This window comes from Poecilia formosa, unplaced genomic scaffold (genome assembly GCF_000485575.1).
Source record: "Poecilia formosa unplaced genomic scaffold, Poecilia_formosa-5.1.2 Scaffold24, whole genome shotgun sequence".
In the NCBI taxonomy this organism is placed as follows: domain Eukaryota; kingdom Metazoa; phylum Chordata; class Actinopteri; order Cyprinodontiformes; family Poeciliidae; genus Poecilia; species Poecilia formosa.
Genome location: NW_006799963.1, coordinates 732,547 through 742,908, shown reverse-complemented (window position 1 = coordinate 742,908; position 10,362 = coordinate 732,547). Strand labels below are relative to the sequence as shown.

At 42.8% G+C, this 10,362-nt stretch overlaps 1 protein-coding gene across 1 annotated transcript in view; it reads left to right on the top strand.

Moving 5' to 3' along the window:
* Window positions 1–677: 677 nt before the first annotated feature.
* The window catches only part of LOC103135299 (bone morphogenetic protein 6-like), a 49,621-nt gene continuing 39,936 nt past the window's right edge, over window positions 678–10,362 (top strand). Inside the window, exon 1 of the mRNA XM_007547951.2 lies at window positions 678–1,632. Coding sequence (XP_007548013.1) covers window positions 1,224–1,632 — 409 coding nt within the window. The 5' untranslated portion in view covers window positions 678–1,223. The remainder of the gene's footprint in view (window positions 1,633–10,362) is intronic.

Below are 10,362 nucleotides of genomic sequence, written 5' to 3'. Positions count from 1 at the left end.
TAAATGTGCTCTAGACTAGCAGTTGACTATATAAGCATCTGAATTTTCCTATGTTTTATTATAATCGCAATCAGATTCCACTGAATGTAAATTACTCAAATGCATGTACATCTATGATCAGGTTCGGTCATTTTCTATTACATAACTCCATACAACGGGAAAGAAACTATGCCCGTTTGCGTTGTGAATACCTTTTGAGGTGATATTATTGTTGAATTTACGCTGATGAACTGGATTTAATTAAATTAAGGGGGCCGTTCAGAGCTGCATCGCCGGGAAGGTGATGCGCATGATCCACTTGCTGTTTCCAAGTCCATCGTCAGGGGTCGTGCCTCCACTGGACATCTCAGCTCAGTGGCTGAAGTCATGCATCTGTAAGCAAACACGAGAATAACCCCAGAATCTCAACGCGTGAAGGACGCGCTCATTTTAACCCCAAACCCTGCGAAACTTTTGAAATTATAAATCTGAATTAGATCACATTGCTTTAAAAGAACAAAACAAAACAAAAAACGTAATATGTATACACAAAGTGAAAATCTCATTACTAAAATTATATGTCACCAATCGGAGTTATTTGAACAGAGCGATGAACAAAATATGGAAATATGATAAACTTAGTTTAAAGAGCTCCACCTCTAAGGGCACACGGAGTGGGCGGTTTCTGACACACACACACACACACACACTCGGCAGGAATTCACACGCACAGAGATATTATGGACTGCAACCTGCTGATTCTTTCCACACTCTGACACTCAACCTGTAGGAGTTGGAGCGCCGCTGAGACCCCGTTTTTTTTCTCTTTCTCTCCCTCTCTCTCTTTTTGTCATCAACTCCGGGAGTGAATGTGTCCGCTTCAGCAGAATGGCTTCAACCAGAGGCGCAGTTCTGTTTGTGGAAGTGTGTCCACTGACCGAAGAGTAGCGGAGCGCTCAGAATAAACTCTCACATGGTGCACTTTATCCTGGAGCAGCAAAGCGCGCTGCGGGGAGCAGAAATGAAAGCGGGAGCGGTGCTATTATGCGTATTTTCCTTTAGTGAGTATTTCAAATGGCTTGATACGGGACTTCTGCCGTGCTTTTGATCAATCGTTTCGACTGAGCGCCGTTCTCGGGTGGACTTTGGCTACCATTACGCGCGATTCGCGTTCGGAGAGGCGACCGAAACTCCACGCCAGGCTCAGTCGGGGGACTCCGGAGAGCACAGCGGGGGACAACACCATGACCAGCCGCCTGCTTGCCTTGGTCGGAGTGTGGTGGAGCGCTTACTACTGCACGTCCGCGGCGGCGGGGAGTCACTACTCACTGGAGGGCATCGGCGAGGGGCAGCCGGGCTTCGTCCACCGGAGGCTGCGGACGCACGAAAAGAGGGAGATGCAGAAGGAAATCCTGTCCGTCCTGGGGCTGCCGCACAGACCGCGGCCGCATCTGTCCCACGGAAAGTACAACTCCGCTCCACTTTTCATGTTGGACTTGTACAAAACTTTATCGAGCGAGGAGAAAAGCCAAGTGGAAGGCGCGCTGGAGAGACACCAGTCCGTTCCGGCCACCCAGAGCCCTCCTCTGGCAACGTATCAAGAAACGGCCTTCCTGAACGACGCGGATATGGTGATGAGCTTCGTTAACTTAGGTGAGTGCAGTGAAAATATCTTTTGTTTGTGCTTGGAGGCGTCTTTTGTTGTTGTTGGGAATCGAAGAGAAAACTGAGAGGCGTAAAATGTAATTTAAGAGTGAAATACTAGGACACGGATGCAAAGGTGGCCACCTGTTACTTTAAGAAGCACTTCTGTTTCCTCGTCCACCTGTAGACCTGCTCCGCGGTTTGGCTCTCCATCACGGCGCGCCATTACGCACGTGTAGGATGGGACGTTAGGGACGTTATTGATGAATACACCTTCTGAACTCAGCTGACAGTAAAAACTAATCGCGCGTCATATAGGTTTTGTTGCTTCAGGTTTATCGGCTCACTTTATGTCTACATGTTCAGCCTGCGGCGTCACAATTTCAAGGGACATGTTTGATCATTTGGGATGTTTTGTTGCTGCGGTCCATTTTTTAAAGCTGTAAAACGGTTATTGTTGATTCTCATCGAGTCTGTAGTGTGACTGTATTCTCATATCCTTTATAAATATTTTCCCCAGCTGAGGTCTGCTCTCTCTCGCTCTCTCTCTCTCTCTCCTCCTCCCCTCTCCCCACTTGTTCTCTTCTCCACTAATTTTCCATGATGTTTCGGCGCCTCCTGCACTTTCTTCCTCTTTGTGACTGTCCATGTTCAGGATGTAATAATGTTCTGCTTACATTAAGATGGAAAGAATAAAAACAGACAACGAGCGTGTACAAGCAGAGGCTACACCTCCATGCATCTACAAGTCGTATCTTCAATTATTTTGGAAATTCAGCTCAATCATTTATTAGTTCCAGAACTGGAAAAACCAAATTTGAATCAACGAGAAAACACAAACTACACTCATTTTATTTATTTTTTAAGTTTTAATACAGAAATATGAGCACATGGAAAAATATGTTCAGATACTTCACTGTATACTCGATATTTGGGCTCCTATTGCATGAATTACTGTATAATTGCAATGTGGCATGAATGTGATCAGCCTGTGAGTTTGCTGATCCAGTAAGTCCAGATTGCTTCAACTATAGACTTTCTGTTTGGGTTTATGTCAGACCAATTTGCTGGCCAAACAAAAACAGAGATGCCGTAGTCCTTAAACACAGTAATGACACATTCGGCCGTGTGGTCAGGTGTTAAGCCCTACAACAAAGTTGAATCAGCATCTACATGAAGACGAGGGGAGCATGAAATTTGCGGACCAAGACGACATGGCTCCCCAGACTGTCACTGTGAAAATAATTAAACTGGATTACTAAACTAAATACATTTGATGATCATGTTCATGGAGGTTCACCGTCCAAAATGATTTAAGTCATTTCCCAAAAATTATTGTTGTAGCAGTGGACTACAGAAGTAGTCATCCAAATATAGAAATGAGAATATCCCTGTTCTATTTTACTACATCTAACTTAAAGGCAGTCTTTAGGCATGTTTATGTCTCTGTGTTGCTGTATATTCAGTGTTTTATGAGGGATAGCAGAAATTCATTTCTATCTTATATGCTTGAAAAACGATTTCTAGAAGCATATTGTCCCAATTGGCTTCATCAAATGAGCTTATTTTGGAAAAGAGGATTTCTATAATTACTAAACAAAGCATATATTTTTGCTACGATACACCATTATTACATCATTCATGTTTTTATATCGTTCACTGGTAATGCAAAGTTTATCAACCTATTGTCTCATGAAATGTACTTAATAAAAGCACATCTCGATTCCTAATTTTGGGATTGACATGATGCGGCGTCTCCTCAGTTATATAATGTGATTTAATGATCACAAGTGACCAAAATGACTATTTGATTTTGGTTATAAACTACCAAACCATTGTGTTGGCTCACTTAACCAAGCCAAGGGTCTTCACTGGGTCTGCTTTTTTTTTTTTTTTTTTTTTTTTACCTTTCCTGTCCCAAATTACCCTGATGCCTCACTTTACCTGCATTTCCTTCACAGTGTAGTAGTTTATAATGAACTCCCCCACTGTGTGCGCACACCACAAAGGGAGCGAGTAACTCACTCATTTCCTATGCGGTGGGACAAATGAGCTTCGTATTGTTTCTGGGTAATTTATTGTTGCGTCCTTGCTCCGGATAAATTTGCCCTCCTCCGTTCACTTATGGGACCGAAATTCTGTGGTCAGTCTCGCTGTGCAATCTGCTCCGTGATGTATGTTTTAAAGCGGGAGAATAAACCCAGTATCCTCGGCAAAACCATCAACCGCCACCACTGGTATTTGTATATAAAGGCTTATTCCTGATCTTGACCTCCAGTGCTAAAAAGCTGCGGGTTTTTCTGTGCGTAAATTGCGTCGCATTGTTTGTGTTTCCCCTCCGAGCGGATTGGTCTTTAATTAGCCCCCAGCATGATAAACAGGGACACTTTAATCATAACGAGTTTGGAACATGAAAGCTCAAAGCCCTTCCTTCCATTAGCAGCTCCAGTGTTTACTGGGAGACTCTAAACAGAGCTCTGGAAGATAAACAGAGGTCCTGCCAGAGTCGCAGGCCAGTGGAAGAGGAGGTCTGAAACCAGATTGATTAGCATTCTTCTTGGGAACAGAAGGTATTGTCATGGTTTGGCCATCAGAGCAGCGGGAACGTCTCACCACTCCAGAATTATGTTTTGGAGTTTTGTTTCCCCCACCCCTCCTGCCCTCCTCGTGGGACCAGACGTTCTAAAAATGTTTTCCTCCTCACCTGTATAAACCATAAATAGCCCCTCTATTCTTCCTGTGATGAGAAGAATTAGGCTGAAGTGGCCGACATCCAAAATACTTCTCCACTTATTGGTCCTCTGGGTGTTGGTGCTGCAATATGCCGTGATGAAAACCAGATATCCACAAAGATGGAAGCCGTCGTTTTTGGTCTCAAATATCGAACCCCCTCTGTAGGCTTCTGTAGGGGGGCGGCAGGGGCCACGGGGGGGGTAGCGAGGTGGGAGTCTGGTGTGATGGTGGCAGTGTGGTGTTTGTGTGTCTGTGGTTTTGTTCTTCCTCTGCTGTGCAGGTTTTGGTTTATACTCCTGTGCCGCTGCACATCTGGCTCCCCTACTTTGATTAATCACATCCTGTGCATCTTTTGACAATTCCCTCAGATTTCTGCGGTGACCTGGGGGATTAGGTTGCCATCTCCTCCAGCCGTACACAAAGTCCTGACCGCCCTGGAGGAGGGACGGCTTCCTCTCCGAATGTGATTGTAATTAATGTCGGACAGGCCAAGGCCTTCCATCTGCTTTGCAAATAAAGCTGCGCACGACTACTGTGTGTCATTGCCGTCCCGATTAGATTTTAATGCGTCTTTTTGGTCGAACGGAGCCATTACTGTGGGGCGACGTAGAGAGGGAGCTGTTGAAGGAGGAGGCCTGAAACACTTCTGGGTGGTCCCTGTTATTGTCCAAAAATCTGGATATCATGTGTGGCCAGAGTGAAACTACAAATTAGAATTAAGATAAATGAAAGGAAGAAAAGTGAAGGGGCCAAACAATCCGTCTGAGCTGGTTTGAATAATGTGGAGCGAGATTAAGAGACACACGCAAGAGGAGCTGCTTATCTGGCAAATACTGCTCAGAGAGGGACACTGTAACAAGCTAATCAGTGTAGGCCAAGCATAAAACATGGGAGTTGGTGTGCTTGTGTTGATTTTAAGGAGTTAATGTCCTACCTTCACTAGATAAGTTTCTTGGTATCTTCGTTTAATACAAATCCTGATTAGTGGGTTGTCTGGTCTAGACGGACCAAGGCCAAAGTGGAGGTCTGCCATCTTGAAAATACTTAATCGTCAAAAGGGAAATGAGTAAAACAGCGCTTGAGCAAATGCTACTTTATGAACATTGAAACTGTCATTACATTTAAAGTAAATGGTTATTTACACAGGAAATGGAAGCTGGACTCAGTGTGGCACCAATTGTCTGAAAACCGAAAGAACTACGAAAAGCAAAAACATTATAGTTGTTATAGAAAATGCCAAATTTATGGAATTTTGCACCACCTTATTGTCTTTCTGTTGCGTTTCGCTCAGTTCTCGGCATGTTTCACTGGGGAAGATCAATGGCGATGCACCACCTCTAATCACTGTTTCCCATAGACAATCATGAGCTGCTTTGGGGAAAAAAACAAAAACACAGAGAGCAAATTTAAAAATGGTTTTTCATAAAACAGTGATTACTTAATCCGCCTTTCAGTTGCTTTCAGATGGCAGAAATCTTCTTTGGTCCTGATTTGTCACGACCAACCGAAATTGGTTTATTTTAAATATAGATGCAAAGAGATTAATCTACTGCAGGTAGCATATTAACTGCTCATCCATCTTATTCCAGGTGATTTTTCTGTAAGATTAATTGTGGGCACAACTTCTGGAAAGATAGCAGTAGCTACAGTAAAGCTGTTTATTTTGACTGCTAATTGTATGCGGTACGCCACATTTTGAACTAACTGGTTTGTGATCAACACAAATTTCCTTTTCTTTCTCTGTTTAACGGACATGTCTGAGCACGACTGCTTGTCACTCGCTCATTTAGTCGGGCAAAATTGACTAAATGAGGTTGACTTTTAGGTGACTTTGATTTCGTTTTAGCTTGAACTGACGTGTGTATCACCGTCAAGTGAGGTTGTAACAAAGACAGACGGCTCAGTTTCTGAAGATATTCCCTTGGGGCACCGATAGATTTTCGGGCCCATGCTCTACATGCGGTCTTAAATGTGCTTTCTGCACACCATATGCCTCTTTAGCCCACTGATTCATGTGGACCTGCTGTTCAGTCATCCGTTCGCCTTTGTCGTCATCACTTTTTAAGAATTGGCCATGAAAAAACAAGGAAGAGGAAGAGGAGGAGGAGGTGGGGGAAGCTGAACAAGTTATGGAAAACTTAGAATTGGGGCAGCAGAAACACATTTTCCAGCTCCGTTTTCATCCTCATTCCTCGAATAGCACGTGCATCACTGTTTGCCTTGTGGACGTCCTGCTTTCCACTGAGGTCTGAGTGACACTGGACTGCATGAGTCATGCAACCCTAAACATGTCCGAACACAGACCGGCGTCCTCAAGGGGAAAAAAAAGAGGACTGGTCACTCCTAACTATTGTTTGAAATTGCTTTCACTTGTTTGTGGATTTTTTTTTTTTTTTGGCACAGTGTGACAACACGTGATGCTACTCTTGTTTTAGAAAGAGGAAGAGGGAAAGGTATTGTAGTATTCAGTTTCTCACTTTTTGCTGAAACATATCTGTCAACATCAATCTTTATATTTTTATGAGGCCACTGGTCTATCTAGCTTCATCGTAAAACATAACAAAATTGTCTACAAACAGTAAATATGCAAGATGATGTGTAGGTTAAAGGTGACTGCTCTCAATGAATGGGGATTTTCAAAGAAACAGTCATATGATGGTCGGTACGCAGAATGTTGTATGTTGCTTTGAGGAGTGAAAGTTGTGGCTTAGCTGTTACCTTGTCATTTCTTTGAGTCAAAGATTCTGAGAAATCGCTGGTTTAATAGGTCACAGAAGAAGCTATAAATGTTGTTCCTGTGTTGTCCGTCTCAATATGCAGTCTGCTGGACTGAGCTTCCTCTGTCGGGTGTCTGGACTTCCTCTTGTAGGTAGTGGGAGGAAGTCCACCATCAAAAGTAAAGTCACTGCTTTACTGGAATCGGTTGAACTGGTTTGGGCATCTGATCTGGACTTTTCCTGGGGAGTTTTCTGTAGATGTTGGTGTGTCCTGCTGGAAGAAAACCCTGGAGAACTCACTTGATGGACCATAGATCCATTCTGGACCTAATGGACTCGTTTCTTGATCTCGGAGAATAGGAGGACAGTGTCTTAATCTCTGGATGGAGTTTACTTCATCACAACACCTCCTTAGCTGGTAGCACAGTCATTGTGTCCAATGCTTTGCAAAAATATTCATACCTCTTGAACCTATCCACACTTCATCTTGTTTGGACTACAATTTCCAGTGTATTTTGTTAGGATTTTATGCAAGGGACCAACACAAAGTAAGTAAAGGATGCAAGGCTTTCTATTCTTTTTGTAGATATCTTGTGTTCGGCCCTCTGTTTTTCAACCCAACCCTTTTTTTAATTTCACCGCAGCACTTCCTTGGTCTTCATGATGCTCTTAGTTTTCTTTAATGTTCTCTAACAAACCTCTGAGGCCTTCACAGAACAACTGGCTTTTTTACTGAGTTAAACTCAGTCTGCTAGTTAGGAGTCTTTGAAAGGTCCACTTGATTTTCTGTATTTATAGATATCAGGGTAAAGTATACAAATGTACACCACATGTTTTTTTCTTTTTGCACTGCCTTATTATCTAAACGTCCTTTAAACTCAGAAGTTTTGTTTATAACTTGGTCTGAATTGGATTTACAATTACTGGACCTGTTGGACTTTTCTTGTAACTCTCCATTCCAAGTTCAGTCTGGATTTGAAAAGAAGCAAAGAATATTGCAAGCAAATCTCTGTCTCAAGATTTTTCTTTTGCCTCTCTGTTCAAGTGGTTCAAGCCTCCCGCCTGCTGTCAGGCTTTGGGTTTTCTCGTTGTCTAGGAAATGAATTTTTTTTCATGGCTTTCGTCTGCAGCAAAACTTCAGAAACGATTTTGTGCTTTTGTGCTCTTGTCTGTCATCGCTTTCAGCTCCATTTTCTCTTTTCTCTGTCTCATTTCAGTCTCTGCACACCTCATTGCGTGGCTATAGCTGAGCTGTCACTGGTCCTCTGGCCTAAGTCAACAACCGCTTTCTCCCCACCTTACCTCCCAAACTTTAAAGGCAAACAACTCAAAAAAGCTTAAGAGAGATTAGCCACGTCCCAGCAGCACTCGCAGCTTATTCAGAAATGAAGTGCCCTTATTAGATGGCTGCTTTTTTTTTTTTTTTTTTTGCTTGTCTTGTGATGCCTGGCTGCATTTCTCAGCGTCTAAGCCCAGGTAAGCCACTTCCTTTTGCAGCAAAACTTGTCCCAAAGCCCCAGCATGATCAAATAATTAGCTGGCTTTGACCAAAGAGTCGATTGTTTGAAACAGAAGGTAGCTTTGGAAAATGTTTCGCCAAATCGTTTTGAAACACTTCCTGCAAGACCTCAGAGAGCAGAGCGGAGGGCCACCCATCATTTCAACGAGAACGCTTGAAGCAGAAGGAATTCAGGATATTTTACAGCGGAGTGAAGGATCTTACCAGACACATAAACTTGGCACTTTAAGCTCGTCCGCGAAGAAAAAGTCAAATTAACAAACTGCGGACCTCTGTTTGTTTTTAACTGTTTACGGCGTAAAATATTTCACTGCAGCTTCAGATTCACTTGAACTTGCTGAGAAATTGAAGAATGGCCCAAGACATACAAATAATTCGGCTTATTGAGTTTCAGGGTTTCGGAGCTCTTCCCCCCCCTACCCATACCTCATGTTTAGACTGTACTGGTTGTCAGACTCTCTGGCAAAAACATACAAGCTGCCTCCAGAAACAAACAGGACTGATGTAGGAAACTTCTCTGGTTAACCAGATTATGTCTTTTCCAGTCGGCCTGCATGTTTCTCTGAAAGGATGCAGTGTAACAGAACGGCTCCTTCGTCCAACCATTTTCTGTTGCGTTTTGATTACAGGATCTCCAAGCTGCAGAAGTCATAAATAAGATTGTATCTGACTTTAAAGTCAGTTATTTCTGTCATACCCCACTCTCCCCACCCCACCCTGCTGGGTGCGCACGTCCCTCCTCCACCCCCTGTTCCCTCGCATCCCGATCATATCGCTCCCTCTCACGCCATAAATCTCCGACTTGACGAGATGGCAGCTGAGATTGGGGCTAAGTACAGAGATTACATGACTCGCGACGCTCTTCTCCCTCCGCCGACTCTTCTCCACCCATCAGTTCCCACGTCTGCACCGGCTACAGTTCCAGTCTGGGGCGATAGCGGCGTATAGGATGGAGGAGTGCGACCAGATAAGGAGGCGAAATGCAGCGCACTCCCTGCTGGCAACACTCCTCTACACCGGGCTGATAACCCTGCAGGGATATCAGATTAGGAGCTGCTGCTCCCATTTATCACCTCTGACTGCAGGCACACAAGAATTTGCTCTTTTTTTCTTTCAGCTTCAGGCTTTCAGCTTCACTTGCCGCATCAGTTTTGTTTTTCTGCATTTCGTTCAGTGCATGTTGCTCATATGCCTTGAGCTTTTTCACATTCTTCTTTGCTGCTCTCGCAAACATGAATGTATTTTAGTAGGACTATAGATCAGCGCATCACTGTGAAGTGGATGGAGCATCATGCATTAGTTAAAATCTGAAAAGTGTGGCTTGCATTTACACTCGCATACATTTTATTCTCATATAATTGACTTTTGTTCTCATTTTATGATTTTATTGTCATTATAAGTTTATTCTCATATTATTACAGCTCTGTTCTCAATATTATGGCTTTTTAAAAACATTATTCACATAATGAGTTTATTCTCATATAATTACAACTTCTCATATTTTACAACTTTACTCACATAATTTCTCTTAATTCTGACTTTTTTTCTCGTATTTTATTACTTTATTCTCATAGTAGGACTTTATTCTCATAATGTAATGGCTTTTTTCTTGGATTTTGACTTTATTCACATAATGAGTTCATTCTCATAATTACAACTTTTTTCCTTATTTTCCAATTTTATTCTCATAACATTGTGACTTTTTGTCATACAACTTTATTCTCTTGCTATTAGGTCCTTTTTCTGAAATTATTGCGAATTTATTCTTGT